Source organism: Lissotriton vulgaris, chromosome 4_1, assembly GCF_964263255.1.
Source record: "Lissotriton vulgaris chromosome 4_1, aLisVul1.2, whole genome shotgun sequence".
Taxonomy (NCBI): Eukaryota; Metazoa; Chordata; class Amphibia; order Caudata; family Salamandridae; genus Lissotriton; species Lissotriton vulgaris.
The window spans coordinates 197,288,832-197,310,624 of record NC_141691.1 but is presented as its reverse complement, the minus strand read 5'-3'; the positions used below and the strand labels follow the sequence as shown (position 1 = coordinate 197,310,624).

The 21,793-nt window shown below is 44.2% G+C and overlaps 1 protein-coding gene across 1 annotated transcript in view; it reads right to left on the bottom strand.

The window, feature by feature from the left end:
- The window catches only part of TENM1 (teneurin transmembrane protein 1), a 1,327,579-nt gene extending 1,308,004 nt beyond the window's left edge, over positions 1–19,575 (bottom strand). The window contains exon 1 of the mRNA XM_086918499.1: positions 19,334–19,575. Within this exon, the coding sequence (XP_086774625.1) occupies positions 19,334–19,553 (220 nt within the window). The 5' untranslated portion in view covers positions 19,554–19,575. The remainder of the gene's footprint in view (positions 1–19,333) is intronic.
- Positions 19,576–21,793: the final 2,218 nt, after the last annotated feature.

Here is a 21,793-nt window from a genome sequence, read left to right as displayed (position 1 = left end):
TAAGGTGATGGACCTTGGCTGACATTTTTAAAAGGGTATACCAAATACTTTCAATCAATTCAGTACAGCGGATCTGCAAGATGAAACCTTGACGGTGTCCTGAAACATTTTGATACTACTGTCAGAGCAATTGTGCTCTGTTTCTAGCAAGCAATAGCATTTTTTGTGCTTCCGCTTGCTAGAAGCGGAGCACAGTTTGCAATGGCTTAGCAGAAATGGTAAAGCTCCCAGCAAGCCATAGCAAACAGTTATGTTCTGGGGGTGGGCACCCCGGGACATAGCAGGAACCCGCCCTGGGAGGTGACAGTCCAGAGGACCATCTATAGATCCAGGAGGGGGTCCATGCAGCCCCCACTGCTTTAATTTTTCCCCGGCTAGGTGGTAGTACCCAGGGTTGTGACGGGTGGAGGAAGCCCCCAGGGCTGTGGGGGGGTCCATGCGGACCCATAATTTATATTTGGCATATAACCCCAGAGAAGTGTTGGTCCCCGGGGCCTGGGGGTGTCCTTGAGGCCAGCCGTTTATACAGCAATAAGCCCCGGGGAGGTTGTGGCCTCTGGTACAATGATAAGTCCCAGGAGGGGGGGGGCCCATGCACCCCCATCCCTTTCTACACAAATGCCCCAGGGACCTCGTCCACCTGAGGGCTGATAACTAATGAAGCAAAGGAGCCCATTGTTCATTTTTAAAAACTATTCAGTGGAAATGCAAAGAATTATTTGTGTGGGCCCTTGCTGGGTCCCTGTGCAACCCACCAAGAGGCCTAGGGGTCAGGGTGTTTCTACTCTGCCCCCTTTTCTTTTCTTTTAACGCTTTTTCAGTGACTCAGTTCAAGTTGAGTCACAGGATGGCTGCCAACACTTCCTGGTTTGAAGCATTGGCAGCCAATCAAATTTCTGTAGGATCCGTGAATCCACTGTAAGGACTTGAGTCCCCAGATATCTAGTTTTTTAAATCTTTAATTTCTCTAATACTACTCAATGTATTTACACCAAATTACAAAATGCATGCTTTCGGGGGGCGGAGCTTGCTGGCGTCCATGGCGGATGCGTGATAGTAGAGCTCCCGTCCTGAGCCCTGCTTAACATCCGTTATCCTATCCTTACAGCACGTAGATCAGCCCGAAAAAGTGGACAGGACTCTCTACACACTAACGGTACACTGATCAGCGCCTCCCCGATCGTAAAAGGGATCCTGGTGCGGCTCTGCGGGAGCGGCCGCGGGGAGTTGCGGAACAGGCCCGAGACTCCGGACTTGCCTGCAGCGCGGGCCGAGGTGCATAGCTGTACGTGCGGCGGAGCGCCAAGGGGACGAGTCGGCCTGGGTATACCTTCACCACGGGGCTTCGGAAACCGGCCCGGGCAAGAACGAGGGGGACATCCTAGCCAGAGTTGACGACCGGTAAGAGGTGCGCTGACTATCCTGCCATCAGCAGCGAATGCGGGGCGTGTTGACCTGCGGGGGGCACTACAAGTAATCGGTGGCACTACCACTGGCCCCTGGCTGCCGTCGCCGCTCGCCACTTGAATTATTGGAGGAGGCACAGGAACGAGCGTGGCGCCTTTGTTGTATAACGATGGCCTGACCGGCGCTGGCTGCTTGTCTCGGTCGGACCGTCCCGCTCCTGGGTGGCGGTGCAGCCGCCATTTTGACAGACCTCGTGATCAATCCTATGTTGGGACCCCCTGCGCCCAGCCCGTGCTGCCAGTAGAAGAAGTGGTCACATAGGGGCGAAGGGCATATAGTGCTCACAGCGGACTGATCTGATAGTAGCCATATGTGAACTGTGTAGATGGCGCTTAGCTGAGGCGGGGACAGCAAGGGTTGCACGTGGCTGAGATCTGCTGCCCCACCTGGCGTAACACAGAGTACCTGGACGGACGGCCTGCGGTAAGCGGGAAAGGAACACCCTGCTGAAGATACCACATTACAGCCTGGGAACGCACACATAGGACTGCGGGGAGGTGATAGACGATCTGTAAGGGCTAGTGGGGATACCGGGGGTCGCTTGAGAGTGCCCTCGAAGCCTGCCAAAGCGGTACAGTGGTCCCTGATGTCCAATAGGAGTGCCATGGGTAAGGGAGACAAAACACAGCCGAAGCTATCCTTCGATCACCGCAGAGCTAAGGGCCGTGACGTCCCGGCCCCGGAGGCTTCCCCCAGACGTGCCTCCCCAGAAAGCACCATGGGCGCCAACATCAGAGAAATGCTAGTCTCCATGGAAAAAGGACTTCAAGATAGTATGTCTGCTCTGGGGACTAAGATAGATGCCTTATCGTATCGAATGGACCGCATGTCGGAGCGGGTTGACAAACATGCGGAGAGACTAGATATGGCCGAGCGGCGCCTGACAGAAGCGGAGGAGGCACAAACGGAGTGGGATAAAGACCGAAAACAGTTTGCCAGACTCCTGCAGGTCATCCAGGACAAGTCAGAAGATTTGGAGGCGCGCTCGAGGCGCTCAAATATACGGATTACAGGTGTGGCGAAGACAACTGCGACGGGCAGAATGGAACTCTTCGTTGAGCAGCTATTGAAGACTCTGCTAGGTGACGACATCTTTTCGCCTATGTTTATAGTGGAGAGGGCGCACCGCTCGCTGGGACCGCGACCCAAACCGGGCGCTCCTGCTCGCCCAATCATTGCCAAACTTTTGAACTACCGGGACAGAGATACAGCTTTGCGTGTAGCGAGGGAGAAGGGTAAGCTGCAATTCAAAGGCATGGACATTTCGCTATACCCAGATTTCACGGCAAAGGTGCAGGAGGAAAGGAAGCACTTCGCGCCCTATAAAAAACAATTGCGGGACATGGGCCTCGACTACGCGATGCTGTACCCGGCCAAACTCAGGATTAATAGGCAGGGGCACTCGCACTTCTTCACGGATCCGAAAGAGTTGCAGAAATTACAAAATGCATGCTTTCTGGACCAACATCTAGCTTTTTGCCAAATTTGGTGTCATTCTGTTTAGCGGACCGGGTTGTAGTCATATTAAAACAACTGAACATTCCCATGGTCATAGGATTGAGAAAACGCATTTTGGGAGCCCCTTTTTTCCCTGCCCCAGCTTGATGGACCACCCCAAAACTTTCAATACAGCAGCTGAACCAAAAAGGTGAAGTTTTTATGAAGATTTTGTCAAGATTTGTAAAGCGAGGCCAAAGTTATTGGCAAAACAAAAAAAAAGTTTCATATGAAAACTTTGGTCTTAACTATAACCACCTACAGTCTATAACTGATTATATTTTATTGTATGTGCTTTTGAAACTTATTTATTCTGGGTATTTTATTTTTATGTTAGCTGGTAATTGTAATATATGATTTCCGAAAAAAGGCTGTTTGGCTGACAATTACATTTAAAATATTTGCCAAACTTAATTGCAAAATAGTAAATTCACTGTGCTCAAAGCACAGAAACAAATTTGTCTTATGTGGTTAGATAACCTCAGTAGCAGACTTCTGAAACTCAGGCAGTGCAAACTGCAGCAGGCAAAGAAGGTGTTGAAAATATGATGCTACATTTTGTAAATGTGGATAAGTAATCAGACACAGTGTGGCAAGCCATAATCAACAAGTCTAAACAGTCCTGAAGATCACACTAGGAAATTTGATCCCGAGAGGTTAGGAACTGGGAGCGAAAACCCAACAGTGTTTTTCCAGAAGGCAGAAGGAGTACATTGAAGAAAAATTATGTATTTCTTCCTATTTTCCATGTTCCAAACAAGTTCTTCAGTGTCAGGGAGCAGAATACATTTTTTTTAACTGTGATATACTATATCATGCTTTTGACTGAAAACCATTTTAGAGCAGGCTGTCTCATGCACCATGCCACTTTTTATTTTAGAGGGATTCAGTTCTTGTGCTTACTGGCACCAACAATATACCATTGTACTTTATTTTCAAAAGTCCAAAATTACAGGGGCAACTTTAGTGCTGATCAGCTTACTTTAATTTTCATACCTTATATACTACCTGCCTGGTAAGCCCAGTCAATTTTCATGAGATTCAAATAATATCTGCCAACAGTAGCTCTGGATGTTTTCCTAGGAAATAAAGTTGCTGGTCTGCAACAACTTCCTCTTGAAAAGAATCGGGTGCAACCAGTATAATACAGTCCCAAATGTCAAGGCACTGCTCCAAAACAAACACTTGTCTCTTCTTCCTCCATATTGTGTCTGTTTACTTTAAAATAAGGATAGGGGTAACTGACATAAATACTCTCAATTATGTGAGGTTATCTGTTAGACCTGGCTTCCTGGGCACCAGGGCACTTAGGGGTAACGGCGCTCCAATCACATCAACGGGAGTGTTCCCTCACTGGTGTCCTGGAGCCTCAGTACTAAGGGACCCAAAACTGGATAACCAAGTACTCCTCTCCAGCACTTGACTCTCTCAGGGTAGCGAGACAGAGCAGTCCAAGGCTTACTCAAGGAGGTGAGGTGGGGTTAGACATTCAGAATACAGTGTAAACCATACGACCAGCTGATAAACTCAATGTCCAGTCAGTGCTTTACTTTTTATAAAAGAAAAGTACTTTAATACACGTAAGATAATTATACTACACATAAAACTAGGATAAACAGTGAAAACCAGAAGTCTCTACAACCCTCTGGGACAGAGTTCTGACCCCAAACAGTATTATAGTGCCTAGACGCCAAGCACTATAAAAACACAGTTAACATGAAAACACACAGTAAGCATTGCATATTACAGATCATGTTACACAGGGCTGCTCTTGTTCACTAGAGAATTGATACTAAACTTTGTATTGAAAGGATATAGTTTCAGCATATGATGTGAAGTCAAATATTCTTGATCAGCCCCATAACCCCCCACCCAAAGCAACAGAAGTGCCCTCCCTTTGTGAGTGAGGACACCACTCTAGTCAGGGATCTGATCATAGGTGCCTGATATCATGGCACAGTTTACTGGAGTCCCACTAGTCCAGTAGCCACTGGCTAGCTGTAGGAGGGTAGTGGCTGGGCAGAGTGCCAGTTCACCCTGATACCCTCAGAGATCACAAAAAGAAAGGTGGGGGCCTGCTTCACTGGCCTCTATTCCCAGTTACTACTTGTACAGGCTCCCACAGCGCAAGGGAGGAGCCTAGAGAGGATTTGATCTCACCTTCAAAGACTAGAATCAAGCTTCCTCCTCCCTGGCTCTCGTCATGTGCTGCAAGCTTCTTTCCACCAGCCTCTGTGATGTGCTGTAAGCCTCCTTTTCACACCTTGGGTGATGTACCGCAAGCTTCCTTTCCACACCTTGGGCAGCTGTCTGTAATTTCATTGGTCCAAAGCGAACGCTCCTCCAAGCCTCACAGAAACAGCTGGTCCTTAAGGTTGCTGATGCCTTCCTTTCAGACACAGTGAACAGAGTCTTATCTTCTGTCTTCACACTGCGGGGTCACGGCTGACTAACTTCAGAGGGCTCTGGTGTGGCCGCTCGTCAGTCATACACCAGTCTTGAACAACAGCTGACCACTCAGGCCAGACTTTTATCACCTCTGATTGGTATGCTAGATTGGCGACAGTGGGCGGTCGTGCCATCTCGAACACCCTCCCAGCAGTCTGGAATAGTCTATCGGCGGATTTGCGTAAAGAACCTAATTTGCTGTCCTTTCGGAAGAGGTTGAAGACTGTTCTTTTCCAGAAGGCCTGGGGTGGGCTATAAATTTCTGGGAAGGGTCTTTTCAGGATTCCTGCGGTGCTTATCGGACAAGCGCTTAGAGACCCCTGGGTTATAACGCGCTATATAAATCGAAAGAAATAAAATAAATAAATAAATATGCTCATCCAATCGGAGGGTCTGCTACTTTTGCATCCTGAATACACCTCCAATCACAAACCATTCACTGCGTGTTCAATGCATGGGTCAAGCATGTACCAGGTCCCTTTCTGTATCAGGCTGTGCAACTCCCTAGAGAGGAATTGTAATTAACTCCAGCCCAGGAGGCCCTGACCAGTGGGGGAGGGTCCTCCCCACACAGTTAGTGCAGCTAAACCTAGATAAGAGCTGAGTGTCTCCCCCAGCCCACCAGGCCTTTCCAAGGAAATAGGGAGGGGCGCGGGGGAGCTGGGATGTCCAGCAGAACAGCTCGCATTCCTCACACTGGCTCAAATCCCCATTCTTCCCCTATACACCCACGGGCTCTCAAACACACATCAGTCAGACAAAGGCAACAGGCCCACAGACTTGGTCAGGAGGGTGCCTAGGGACTCACCCCTCCTGACTATAGATGTATTGCTGCCACCACTGTCAGTCTACCACAGCCTTAATAGAGAGGGCAGCAGCCACTCTCTGAAAAATAGGGGTGCACTAGGTATGCTCCCTCGACCTCAGAGCCAAGCTTTAGGGTCTCAATCCATGTAAACAGGGAGACCCTCAGTGGACATGTATGATTGTCATGCTCACTGAGGGAGGGATCTAGAAACTATACAGTAGCTTTTGAGTGACTTGCCTGGAGATTAGCATAAGGCAGGGGAAGCACTCTCTCCAGAGACATGCAGAAGACTTCTCGTCCCAACATTATCTCTGTAGAAGTGTGAAATAGGCATGAAATAAGTTTAGCTAAAGAGTTCACCTCTGTAGACCTGTTTAGTTAAATTATATAATTAGGGCTAAGGTGGTTTGACTCCTTTCTGTCTGGGAGGTCGTTTCAGATCTTCGACGGTGTGACAGTATCCACTAGCAAACCCCTGAGCTGGGGAGTACCACAGGGCTCCTCCCTGAGCCCTGTACTGTTCAACGTATACATGAGGCCGCTGGCGAGTGTTGTCGAGCCGTATGGCATTAAAATCGTGTCATACGCCGACGACACCCAGCTTGTGGTCTCGTTGGCTACCGAGAACAGCAGGCATTCCCCAGCCGATCTGTTAAAATGTCTAGAGGACGTTAAGGGATGGATGACCAACTCCTCCCTTAAACTAAACGGAGAAAAGACGGAGCTCATGCTCCTAGGCCCATCCTCCCCGGTGCCGTTCACCTCCTTGTGGCCCAATGCACTGGGCTCCCCCCCCATCCCCAAGGAAAGCGTGAAGAGCCTGGGAGTGTGGCTGGATAACAAACTCTCCTTCTCCACCCAGGCCACAAAATTATCTGCCACATGCTTTGGCCTACTTAGAATGTTGAGGAAGGTTCTTCCGTTACTTCCACTAGAGGCTAAAAAGGTGGCGGTTCAAGGTCTTATCCAGTCCCGCCTGGACTCAAACAATGCCCTATACGTGGGGGCACGTGAGTTTACCCTCCGAAAACTACAGGTTGTTCAAAACTGTGCAGCGCGTTCTTTGCTGGAAATCCCGCGCACTCAGTCTGCCAGTCCTGCTCTAAAAAGTCTCCACTGGTTGCCAGTGAGGCAGAGAGTGGCCTTTAAAGCATTGTGCTTGGCGCATCGCACCTTCTGGAAAACAGGCCCAGCGATCAACAGTAATCTTGTCACCCCCTACCATCCCAATAGGAACCTGCGATCGACGGAGGCTTTCCTTGCCGTTGTTCCCAGAGTAAAGCGAACCAGGGCCGGGGGAAGACTGTTCTCGCTGAACACCGCCAGGCTCTGGAATGATCTTCCCCTCTCACTCCGGTCCAACTCAGATCTCCTCTCATTCCGAAAAAACCAAAAAACACTGCTGTTTGTCAAAACCTATGTACCTTAGCTCCCCTTCCGTCACTTTCTGGTCAGCTCAGCGCTTGGACGCCTACGGGCAGCAATCGCGCTCAATAAATACCGTTACAAATACAATTACAATTACAATTACAGGGCCACATGTACAAAGCATTTTTCCAGTCGTAAACAGACCGAATCGCAGAATTGGGCCGTTTGTGACAGGAAAAATGCATTTTGGTATAAACAAAGTCCAAATTGAAATTTTGTTTTGTGATTCGGTATCTGGAACTAAGGGCGTCCATCCCTAATACCAAATCGCAAGGGTATGTACTAAAGCATTGGGACCTGAAAAGGATTGCAGACATTCACTTATTACCACCAACTTCAATTTGCTGCCATTCACAAGCTGTCCCCAGCAGCCCACCATCCCTGTGTTGCTAGCGATTCCCAATTGGGTCTCAAATTGTGACCTACCTCATGAATACTAATGAAGTAGGTCTACTTGCGACCCACTGGGAATCGCTAATGAAACTCTAAAGAAACTCTAAAGAGTTTCATTCATTTGAAATTGTGATTTTCAAATTGTGATTTGCACGAAATCACAATTAGGTTCTAGCAATTTCAAAAGTTCCTGCAGTATTATATTTCAAAAAGTTACAAAATTGTAATACATGAAAGTAATACACCTTTTCTGCCTAGTATTGTTCGATTTATTTGCCTCTATTTCTGCTTGTATCATGACTTCGTCTGTGATACTTCTTTTCAGTGCCACAGGGAGTGAGCTCTGTTCTGGAAACTGTAGTGTATAACGTGTTCCAGCTAACGTGAGCCTTGTAAGCCATGGGGCTGGATGGTAAATATGTAAACATGGGATATGCTAGTAATTGGGAAAAATATGCCCACACATTTAACAATGTTCCAAAAGCTGTTGGTCACAGTGTAGGCAAGGTTGAATTTTACATGAATAGGCCCAGTTTTGAATAGAAATACTTTAGCCTACATTAGCTTGAGAAAATGCAAGAGAAGTCAATAAACTTGCTTTCCACATAGTTTTCACAATGTAGTCCAATGCTGAACCTGGATTGTCGATAAATTTAAATCAAAAGTAACTTTGGAAAGGTGTACTTTGTGCTGCCCGACAGTAAACTGGTTTAGAACTGGTTTGCCTCACAACCCTGCTCCAGAGACTGGATGGCTGTTTAATGACCTCTTCCTGGAAGACAATGGCTTAGCCTTTTGCAGCAGGAAGGCAGATGTGGTGTTTGTAGAGGTCACTTAGCAGGGATTTGCTGACTGGGTGGGGGATACAAGCAGTTGGAAACTTTCACAGATCTTTCTTTGAAAAAGATAGCCCAAATGTGGCTGTAAGAAATAGGAACAAATATTTAAAAGAGCCCAATTATACATTCTGCCTCTGTCAAGAGCAGGAGGGAGCCCAGTTCTTAAATTCTCCAAGTGAACTATATCAAACTCAGGGCACAACTTTAAGTCTTACACTACAAAACAAAAATCAAGCAGGTCTTCTGTTTTGGTAGTCCTCAGAAAAATATAAAAAGTTGAAAAAGGTCAGTCTTGAAACATAATACAAATATTATCAGGGCCAGCAGAAGAGGCAATATTTACTTTATTCATGACTTCGTTTCATGATTTCATAGCCTGGTTTGATGAAATTCCCTTTCTATTTTTAGATCCTGTACTCTGTTTTAGACATTCCTAGAAAGAGGTATTTCTGTGTAACTTTATAACTACAAATATTGTCAGTATATGTCCCAATGCATACAATTTACTGAGACATTACCAAAGAAAGTGAGAAGTTTCCTACAAAAGACTAACCCCTTTCTGTGGAGCAACATTTTGACATTCTTGTAAGCAACAAAAAGGTCAAACCATGCTCCTGCGTGGATCTGCACCTGTTTCACATTCCTAAGCATACTTACATGAATAATCTTTTATAGGTATAGAAAAGTTGCAAATTCTGAATAAGGATAAGGTACACATAAAATCTTACTCTAAGCAAATGTCAAAATTGTGTCTCAGTGAGTAAATAAACTCTTCCCCCTACAAGCCAGTTCTTTGAGTGTTGTCTTCCTTTTCTCACCCTGAAAAGACATTGACTTAAATCCTTGACAGAGGAAAATGTCAGACCATTTTCGGTATGTGTTAGAAATTGGGTTTCTGGTTGGCAGAGGTATGCACGCAAGCAGGAACCACAATCCTAGTCAGGGTACATCAGGCACACCATAAATTAACCTGTGCTCACCCTCTGGTAGTGTGGTACAGAGCAGTCAGGCTTAACTTAAGCGGAAATGTGCAAAGTATTTGTGCAACACTTCAAACAAAACCACAGAGGAAAAACGCCACAAAAAGACTCCACACCAGTATAGAAAACCAATCAATAATTTTATAAATAAGACAAGACCAAAACGACACAAATCCAATAAGAAGTCAAGATACTCATTTTTAAATATTAAAAGTGGAAAATAGAGCTTAGAAGCATTAAGCACCTATGGGGTAACTCCTTGGGCTGAACCAGAGCCAAGTCAGGAGTTCAGGGTGACCGCAGTATAGTGCAGGCCGTAAAGAGGAGCCACGCATGCCTCGCAGAATAAAAGTGCCTTGATCCCGGTCGCAACAGCGAGATGTAGGGTGCAGCCGAGCGATGTGTTGGTGTCGATCTCGCAGTCGAGGTGGTGCATTGATTTTGATCCATATAATTATGGTTGATGAGCAGGTTCCAAAGACGGAGCCCCAGATGAATTAGTTCCGAAGCCGATGCGTCGTATTCTCCATGTAGTTGAGGCGATGCATCGATCATCTCTCCGTAGTGGCGGCAATGCAGTGGTTCCAATGATAATGCGCTGGTATTAAGTGCTGTGAGGCGGTTTTGTTTCTGCAACAGCGGTGATGCATCAATTCTGCTCACCCAGTAGATGAGGGGTCACTTCTACTGGAGTAAGCACATAGATCCCCCTCCAATGGACCAGGCCCAGTAGCGAGGGGGGAGACTTTGATATCGCTGAGTCTTTAGACAACCCAGCATGCTCTTGGAGACCACTCTGGGTTCAAGTAAGTTAGTTCAGATCTTCCTCAGCAGGGCAGAGAATAGCATGCCACAGGGCAGCAGAGCAGAATAGCAGTTCTTCCAGAGTAACAGTCCAGCAGAGTGGCTGACCTTGTTGCAACACAGCAGTCCTTCCTCCCGGCACAGCTCTTCACAGGTTCAGTAGTGTCTGACTTGATGGGGTCAGAAACCCAGTAGTTATACCCAGTTGTGCCTTTGAAGTGGAGGTGACTTCAAAAAGGGGCATTGAAGTACACAGAAGTCCTCCCTCCTTGCTCTGGCTCTAGACTCACTATAAGAGGTATGCAGCTATTTGTGTGGGAAGAGGACACAGACTTTTCAAGTGTAAGCGTCAGTTCCTCTCCCCCATCTAGTCCAGTATAGCCCATCAGGATGTGGATGGCCACTTAGTCACCCTAAACTCCCTTTGTGTAGGGTTGTCTAGAAGGAATGTACAAACTCAAGCTGTCACCCACCCCAGGTGAGTATTGGAGACAGACTGCAGGCACACAGTGCTTAGAGTAGAAAAAAGCTATCTTTTTTAAAAGTGCCATTTTTAAAAGGGTATTGATAAATTCATCTTTTTTCCAGTAAAGAGAATTTAGCATTAACATTCCAATTATATGAAATGTGAGAGAACTACTCCTTCTCAATGAGAAATAATAGCTTATAAGGGCAATAAGTGAGGACCTATGAGAGGGGTAGGCCTCACAGTAGTGACAAATGAATTTGGGTGTTTTTCACTACCAGGACATGCAAAACATAAAATTAAATGTCCTACCTTTTGATTACACAGCACCCTGCCCTATGGCCTACCTAGGACCTACCTTAAGCGTAACATATATGTGATAAAAGGGGAGTTTAAGGCTTAGCAAATGGGTTTTAAATGCCAAGTCAGCATGGCAGTGTAAACTGCACACACAGGCTGTGTAGTGACAGGCCTGAAACCTGTTTGAAGTTCTACTTGTGTGGGTGGCACAATCGGTGCTGCAGACCCACAAAGAGAATGTTATTTGCATGCCCTGGGCACATGTAGTGCACTCTACCAGAGACTTATAGGTGCATTAAATATGTTAAATATGGATAAGTCAATCAAATCATGTTTTAGGGGAGACACATATATTTTGGTGCTGGTTGGCCTAAGGCCAACAAAATGAAATCAGCAAAACAGTGAGGCAAACAGGAAACAAGTTTGTGGAAGACCAACCAAAGGCTGTGAGGTCTAACAGTATGGATTTCTTAATACCCACAAGCCCATGAATTTGAGGACATCATTCTCCACCTCTTGCACATAGCCCCACTGAAGACAGATTTACTCCTCTATAAAATTACATAATTTTGATGCCAACTCATTTTTTCTGGAAGAATGTTTTTAAATTTGCACTCGTACGTGTGTTATTTCTATCCTTTATTGACAAAAGGGTGTTAACATACATGTAAGAATTAGTCTCAGAATTAATGTTTTTTCCTATTCTATTGAAATCTTTATTGTTGTTAGTTATTTCAAGTAGGTCCCTAGGCTAATTCTGTTCTACAGAAATTTGGACTGTTGTTATGTACATGGGTTGTCCCTGGGGCTTTTTTTCTGATGCCTGTCTTGCACAAGTCTGTCAAGCTACATATCCCTTTTCTTAGTTCTATCTGTGCTTTTCAAACAGCCCACATTTTTCGTCTATGTCCAGTTCATTTGTCTGCCTGATGCTTAATTTCTCCTTTGTGTATAGAAATACCTTGATCTTTATCACTTCTGCTCACGAAAATCAAGTTTTGCAGCACCTTGCCTACCACATTCCACCTTGTAACACCCATTTATGGTATTTGTTACAAATGACTTTTTTGGCTCATTCTTATACTAGTGAGGTTTAAAGGGCGATGCTCTGCTATTCACAAGGGCAGGGTGTTCTAATTAGGATGAGAATATAATGATAGCTTTCAGGGTTGGGGACATTATTTTTAAAAATGTATTTAAACTAACGTGCTACTTAATACAAAAGTGAGAGAAAAGAGAAAATCAAATATGATAATAGTAACTTGTCACGCATCATGTGCCCTTCTGATTCTTCACCTTCCCCATCACATATAACAAATGGCATTTTTTCAAATCAATCAAATGTACAGATCACACCATGAGAGTTCCCTGTGGCAAATACAAATATGAGACAAATCTGCTAGCCCTAAACTGAATGCCACTAGCAAAACCCAGACTGTTTTTTTTACATTTTCTAATTGAATTTAGGAAAAATGCCAAAATAGCATATAAAAAGCGATAGCATACATCTCACTAAATATAACTCATAGCCCATAGAACTTTAAATATTCATCCATCATGGCTGCTCGGAGCTTCTGCACTGTTGAAGCCCCGCGTTCAACAACCAAGCACGGTGCTTAAACCCCACTTAAACAGCTTATTGAGACATCGCCTGACATCGGAGGGTCGGGAGCGCCTGCCCCTGTGGCCGCCGTTCCAACCGGACGCTGCATCGCCGTGATATCGGCAAAAGTCTTGCCCAGCGATATTGCCTCAAGATGGCGCCTGGAATGGAACAGACCAGCTTTTAGAAGTATTGGAGTGGGGGTTGTGTCATAGGGAGCCGATCCATGGGAACCTATTCACGATTATTGGCGTTATCGGGGGCTTCACTACTCGCTTCCCCGGTGGACCCCTGCAGCTGTAATTGACCAGTCACACAGTAGGCACAGACCTGAACATTGGACCTGCCCACAACTCGATCCTGACTTATGGAAAGCCTCCATCTGCCCATGTCCCCTTGTGTGGTCCGTCCGCTGCGTAAGAAAATCATTCCTCGGCTGCAGCGGACATGCTGGATAGTTTTCCTGGAGCCCAGAGACACATGTTGCCGAAGATCAAGGTGAGCGGTCCACCCTTCCCCCTGCATGAGGCAAAATGACAGCTCCCACCGTGCTGCCCACTGTATTGGGAGATGTGTCCCAGCATGCTTTCAGGGTCTGCGCTACGCCTTGAGCGCCTAGGGACACCGGGGGATATCTTGTGTTCTTTTTAAGAACTAATGGGAGTCTGACCCTTCCCTCCCTATAAAGCTGTGTCATACTCTTCACACTCTCAGTGTGGAAAAGGGTCCCAGGATGCCTGACCCCAACATGGCTGACTATGGTGACTTTTTCCCGCTTGCTGAACTTTTACTTACTCAACCCTAGAATTCTTTCGGACCATGGCTCCCCCGCACTACTCTGACAATCCCTGAGTACACATGACCTCTATCCTCACAGAGGAGTCCGAGCATTATGTCCGATGTCTGGTGGAACTGCTCTGTTCAGCTAATGAGGAGAACGGACTTGGCTCACCCTGTGATCGTCACCTTCCCAGCCGGACCTTGGACACAGTTTCTCCCCTTCTCCCTTTCTCACCCTCCCTCCCTCTCATCGTATTTCTGCCGTTCTGCTTTTGTCTTGTCTCCTTTGTATCCACCTTTCTGACCGATACCCGTTGGAGCTTCTTTGAGAGCTGTAGGGGAGACTGGCCTTGGACTACCTCCCTGGCCGTCACCCACCCATTCGGTCTTTGGGCTGACTTTACCATTGGCTCTTATTCCGTCTTCCCCCTCCCCCTCTCCCTTCTTGCTCCCCCTCTCCCCTTCTCTCTCCACTTGTCTCTCCTTCTCTCCCGTTAACGTGTTTCATATATTTGATCTAACGTGTAATTGTTATTATTGTTGTAACTTTGCCGACCTTACGTAAAGCGCTCTGATACCTACGGGTCTAGCCAGCACTATATACAACTGTTTAAATAAATAAATAAAAATAAATAGTGTCAATTAGTTACTGCTCTGCACTATTTGTGATGCATTAGTAATGAGCATCAAAGACTACCCTCTTTTTTTCAGTGCAGACATGTCACATTGGGTAATACTGCACTTTAAAATAATTTTATTAAGTAATTCGCTGACTCACTCACTCTGTCATCCTTCATTTCCCTTTGAATGAGTAATTTCTAATCACTGTCCACAAGTATAATAATTGTGGAAATTTTGCTCTCAACTTTGCCTTTCTGAATGTGGCATTAGGGAAAGGCCTACCGACTACAAAACTAGTGACCATGTTCGAGTGATGAGTTTGACTCAACATCCTATGATTCTGTCCAAATCACGTAAGCCCATATTTAGCAAGCTCTTTCATTGAAATTGCACCTTGCAAAGCAATGGAAGAGCTTCAGTCAGATTTTTATGGCTCTGTGTAGCTTGGTAAATCTGCAGTAACGCAGTGTAAGAGCCTGCCTTGTGTTACCGTGCCCAGAGAAGGTGGTGCATGGGTGTTCCAATGCAACCACCCATTGATGTTGGCACATTCCTAATTTACTAAACGTGGGAATGCACCAAAATGCTATGTCTACCCAGAGCGTCGTAACAAGTAGAAATATGTTTATTGTCCCTTGTTATTTCCCCTTTCTGTAAGTGCAGCACACAAGGAAAAAGGACAAGGCCTCAGAGGATAATTCTTTTGCAGGAAGGTGCAAAAACAATCCTTGCTCTAATGCAGGCACCCATGCATCACCGTGCAAGGGTGCCTGCATTGGTGTTTGCCAGCCACAAGTGCACCAGTGCAGAGAGAGAGAGAGGGAGCAGGAATGTGCCATATGTTAGTAATTATGGCGCTGGAGTACCATAATTTTGGCTCCACCCTAACACGTCATAAATATGCAATTATACCTGCACTTAGCACTACATACTTGTGTGTTCTAACGTTATTAATTTATAAAGTGTTGCGCATAAATTCAAGTACTGAAGTGCATTCACTACAAAACTAGGAATCGTATACACTGTGTGCCTTGACCTTATTAAAAAGAAATATAGTCTTTAGAGATTGGATAAAATTATCTTTACATTATTAAAATATATTTACATTAGACATTGGTATTCATAATGTAGTCCTTAATCATACTTTCATTAGAGCATTCAAACTTACTTTATATTTACATAAATTGCAATGTAAATCTAATGCTGAATTTATATACTTACATGTCATACATATGTAGTTGTATGTACACAAACAACACGTATTATTGTGCACCATTGAATGAGATGTTTAAATTGACTCAAATAAAGGCTTTATTTCTTACTACATAAAATATTGTTTTCCATACTGCTTGCATGTCTTTTTCCTTGCAGGTATTTTTACATGGTTTGTTAGTTTGAGAGTAGATATAACTCTGTACTAGTGATAGAGAGTCTTAGAGGAGGACCTTGAGAAAGAACATGGTGAGCCAGAGAGTCAATTACAGCAATGTTTCGAAGTGTCGCAGGTGATCAAGAATGAGGTTATTCCCAGGATTGGCCCGAGAGAGTCAGTTAATGTTGCAGTTTGCAATGTGAGAATGGAAGGGACAATGAAGCCCCTCATGGTGTGAATAAGTGTGTTACCCAGAACATTCTTGTGGTATTAACACCATAGATGCAAGTGTTATTTTCCTCCTGTGCTGGCTCCTCTTCATTCCCATTGTTCATGACGAGCTCAGCTCGTCATGAGTGTATGGAGGTGTACATCATGACGAGCTGAGCTCGTCATGAGCGTCCAAGGAGTTAACTAGTGTTCTCACAGGTTGATGTTGGCTACTATTCTCTTGGACTTTAAGAGGTACAGACTTCTATGCTTATCCCTCTTATTCTTTGCTGTGTGGGGCTTAGGCTAAAACGTATTTCCCTATCCCTAGAAGACTCTTAACTGAGCTTTTGAAGTGCTGACACCTTCTTGCATACTTTCAACAATTTTCCCTCTTTTTCGCAATTTGTCTGAGTTTTTGAGACTTCATTTAGATTATATTACTTTTTATTCGTTTAGACTCTGGATTAGATGACTTTAGATATTACTCATGTTTAGGACCAGATTTAACTGTTAATTCTTGGTATTGCTGTGACTGATCTTCTTGTTTTTTTAATACTTATGTGTCTGAACTTCATTAGGAGGTTTTGCTATCAAGTTGTTATTCTGTACCTTTACAGTATGATGTTGAGATTCATTTACATTAACTTAATTGCTAACTTGTAATAAAAGTCCTTGATTTTATTTATTGATTTCTGGTCCTTATTGTGTAGCTAAATGGGTAACAATGTTAGTTATGTGTGCTTGACTAAGCGCTAACTCCCTTCACCGCTCAGTCACTAAGAAATACCCATCGATTAACCAGGTTGGTCTAGCACTAGATCGGCGCATTCCTGCTTTCTCCATTTAATGAAGTGCAGCAAATTGTCTTGCTGTGTTGCACTAAATGATGATAAATCTAGCCTTTACTATCCCTGTCCCTTAAAATAAATATGACCATGTAACTGGTGCTCATGTAAAACCCACAATGTTCTTGGGCAGAGTGCCAAACAATAGAGATACAGTAGCACAAAATACTGCAACTGTGATCTTAAATGCGGCATATAAAAATAAATTGTTGTTATTAATATGTTCGATTGACACTTATTAAAAACTTCTTTTGGGTCAAACAAACATTTGATGACAGCACAGATTCAAGAATTGTCAAAGTGCAGATTTGCATGTTGCATTCTAAATTGATTAAATCCTTCAAGTGTTGGCTATGTAAACCATTTCAGGCTAAAATATGTTACGTTTGTCACAGTCACAGAATAAGTCACAAACACAAAGAATTCACACTTATCAGTGATGCTGTTTGGTGACTCCAACAAACATTCCAGGAAGTCTAAATAATATGAAATAGACAGAAGATATCTATTAAGCATGGTTCTATAACATTCATGTTAACTAACTTCAATAATTGGGTCTTTGGAGTGCATGGCATGAGATGCACTTATTCTACTACTAATATTTTGGTCTTATGATTATCTTCCAACAAAATAAACCATTCATGTTGTGGAGCACAGTTTTGCCAACTTTCCTCAGCTGCTCCATATAAAATCTAACATTATAACAATATGTTAATTTTTCCAGTTCCAATTTAAGTGAATGTCTTAACTCAATTGTCTATCCCTGTGGTAATGATTTTCTGCAAAATCTATCTGTTGAATATACAATATGCACAATCATATGGTCATAACCATATCTGGTAGCTGCTTAAACTAATTGTTAAGCTAATTCTATTATTTAATCTTCAAATGTATTTTACGCAAGTAAATAGGTGCATGCTAATTAGGGAATGAAATCAGTATGCATACAACCTAGGGATAACTGAACGCATTTTCTAATATTTTCCAAATCTACTATTATATTATATTTAGACACTTAGAATGGAAATATTTCATATATTTTTAGATAAGTCTATTATTTAGGAAGCCTTAACATTTTGAAAAATAAGAATTTACTTGATATTCCCACTTTGAGGCCTATTCAAAAAATTTTACATCGGCAGCAGGAACATTCTGACGCTATCTAGTGACTTTTTTTAATGGCATATTGTGAGCGTGCTAGTAGTTTCAATTGGATTTAGAGAAGGTAATATATCATTCCAGAATTTTCATCAGAAATATATGATGATCCTATCAGGTATACCTGCTACTGATCATCCTTATATACTGTAAATCAAGATGTGCAGATTATTCTACAGTCAAATTCCAAATCCGATGAATGAAAATCTACTAATATGGCTAATTGTTCACAGATATTTTTATAGGAGCAATGGGAACATAGGTGCTACAAACGAAGGAATTGGCCATTGGAAAAACATCAAAATACACAATGAAGCAGCTTTGTGCTCTATGCCCAAATCCTCACTATGGGATTTTACACCCAATTTGCACACCTGTTTCCAGTGCTAAACAAAAAGGGTATATGGTCATAAATAAGGGGCAAGAAACATGCAATTACTCCCATATTGTGTTATAGAAGCAGGGAAGAGATTTATCCATACAAATTAATTTTTTCTAGGAGCAGAAAAAGCAAAACAGTTCATTTGCTTTTTCTTACATTGAACCCGAATAAGCAGGTTATACTATTTTGTAAAATATATGTTATTTAAATATAAGTAATGCACATGGAAATCCACATGTTTTGCATATTTACATGTAGAGTCTCAGCCATTTTGTTACTACTTTGAAGATAGTAACTTTACAAAAATGGCAGTTCTAAAACCTTTGCATTCTAAGTTCACCCTTTTCCTTTAGAGTCCTCCAATGGTAAGCCCAAGACAGGAGTGTTGAGGTGGAAGGCAGCCCTGCCTAGTTGTTTATGTTTTTATTAGACAACTGTAGCAAAGTGTCCTAAAGTTTGCATTTTTTCACACAAATTGGATGTTACAGATAGTTATGTAGCACCCAATTCAATTTCCAATTTAATTGTTTATATTTCCACATTTACATATTTTCTACCAATAAGTCTTAATAGAACACTAAAAATTAATAACCATTCAGCATAGGATTTTATGCTCAACTAACAACAAACTGATACCTGAGTGCATTTGGGGCATAATAATACCTGCATTGAAGTATTTCTGCTATAATTTAGCACTTGTTGGGAGGATGCATATTATATGTACTTTCCTAAGTCAATGAACTCACATTGAGAACTCCATTCAAAGAGATCATTAATTTTAAAGACAAGTGTCTCTTGTACCATTTTGTTTATTTCTCAAACAGTGATAGTCCATACATGTATCTGACTTAGTATATCGTATTTTAAAATGCATGTTCACACCCAAGATCATTAAAGGAGATGTATGTAATATTAGGCAATTGTCTCACCTTGAGTAGAATCCTCTACGGCCTTCCTCTTCCTGCTACCTTGAGTGTGGAAGTTCAGCCTTAGTTCTTCATTATATTCCTGCAGGGTCTCATGGGAGTTGTAAGACTGCCTCAGTTTGTGTTCATCCTCGCTATCATCTGAGGAGCTAGTATAGGTTAGATCCATTTCACGCTTGACTTTAGAGAGTGGTTGGTAGGGCTTGCAGTCCATTTGTTCCATCTTCAATTAAGTTGTCTCAAAATGATAAAAGATCTACGAACATACACTGAATCTGTGATCACATCCTGAAAAAAACAGAACAAAATATTTTATTTAACAAAATTGAAGCACAACAGGCACATTCAACCAAAATAACTAACCACATATAATTTGGACGACTCTTGCTGCCTGCATTATAAGGAAATGGACAGTCAGGATAGCCCCGTGGTAAACCTTATTTCATAATATTGTTGTTTTTTGCACAAATGTGTTTTTTTCCAATTTTAAATGTGATGAATCATTCATTTTTTTATTTAAAATCATCTAATATTGTAAACGTATAAACACAACTGCACAATCAATTTGCTCAGAGTCAGTTTTGCTCGACTGGGCAGTGCATGGGATGGAGTTACCTAGGACAAAGATTTGGAAGAATTGCATGTCTCATATGTCCATCTCCTATATTTTAGTTCAAATAGTCTTCATATGTTATGGTCATAAGCTAGACCTATGTGCACCACTCCCTATTACACAAGAAGCATAAGCGGCCAATATTTACACACAATGACACCATGTACACTGGAAGGCGCCAACCCCATCGGGGAATGGCGTCGTTAGTGGCAGCCAAAGGGCCGACCCGGAGCCGGGTCACTTCCGGTTTGCGTGACCCGGAAGTGAGCGTCGCGTCAGGGCCAATGGGAACAAAGGTCGAGGTACGCCCCGGAAGCGTTAGTAGGGCGCGAGGCTTAAAAGCCCGCGACCAGCCTAGAGGCCCCCTCTTTGTCCGCTGATCATCCAGGAGTCGGACGTCTCCAAGAGAAGACATCGTGGGAGCATCGCGTTGGAGTATACAGCGAGAGTTACCCCGACTCGTGGTTTAGGTTAGCGGGCCTTGCAGTGTGTGCTAGATTTCCTTAATTTTACAGCCTTTCGTGCTTAGTTTCTGGATTTAAATATTGTTGGCAGGGGGGGGGTTTGCTGCGGTAAATCCTCGTGTCCGGGGGGAGGGCGAGCGCTGGCGCTCGATCATCCGATTTCCTGGGCCCGGGCCCATCCGTGGCGCGGTGGGCCTAAAAAGTCGTTTGCGTCTCTCGATAAGTTTTTTAACGTTGTTTTCTTTAAGTGCAGGATGCCGTCGAAGAAGGTACCGAAGGGTAAACAACCCGCAGCCAAGAATGAGGAATTCCTTGCCTTTACGGAACTGCTGGAGTTCACAAGAGAGAAGGGCATGGATTGGGTACTAAAGAATATGAGAGACGGGGCTAAAGCAGATGCGAACTCTCAGGAGGAGAGGGGGAGAGGCAAAAGAGCGAAGCAGACCCCAGAAAAACTTAGAAGCTCGGCAAGAGGCAAGCGGTCTAGGCCAACGGATTCACGACCAGTATCACCAGGTGAGGGGGAGGCGCCAGAGACAATTGATTCGAACTCAGGCGCAGAAAACGACCCAGATGACGCCGATGGGCTGTATGAGGCAACTAGGCCTACGCAGATAGGAGGGTTCCCCGTCACTTCTGTGGGGGGGTCCGGTCCGCACGGTATGTTACCGCCAGTAGTGGCACAGCCGGGTAGCGGAGTGTCACAAGTTTGGGTTAGCCCGGGGGGGTCGCTCAGTTACCAGGGATGCAATTATATGGGTCGCATGGTCAAGCGATAGGTAGCAGCCCGGTAAGCTCAATGTTTCCTGCTTACACAGCTCACGGGTCCCCCTTAGCGATGACTGCTTTCTCTAATCTAGGGTGTCCAAGTCAGGGCTCAAGGGCGAATGCCGTGGGTGATGTTGCGGGTCCCTCTAATGGCCAGATGCATGGAGGGTTTGGGGGGCAACCAGCTGGTTCCCCATTATTAGCGTTCAGCCCTCTAATGTTCGGTTCTTCCTCGATGACCTTATCGCCATCCGCGGGGATAACTTGGCATGTGCCAGCAGATATGAAGGACAGGATACTCAGAGGCGAATACATAGAAGTGTTCGACCTTATCAATGCGGGGGTGGCGGCCGGAAAGCCCAAAGCCGGGAAGGAGGGAGATTACAATCAGAAGAAATCATGGGTAGAATGGTCCATGAAGAATTGGATCACGGGATTTGCAATATATGCCGCTGTTATGCTTGAGAAATGATGAGCTATGCTTGACAAATGATGAGCTATATATCATTGATACATGGAGCGGCAACGGAGTTTCCAGGCCAGGGGTGGCTGAAATACAATAAAATGTTCAGGCAGATGAAGGCAGTTCACCCGGGTATAGCTTGGGACCAACGGGAG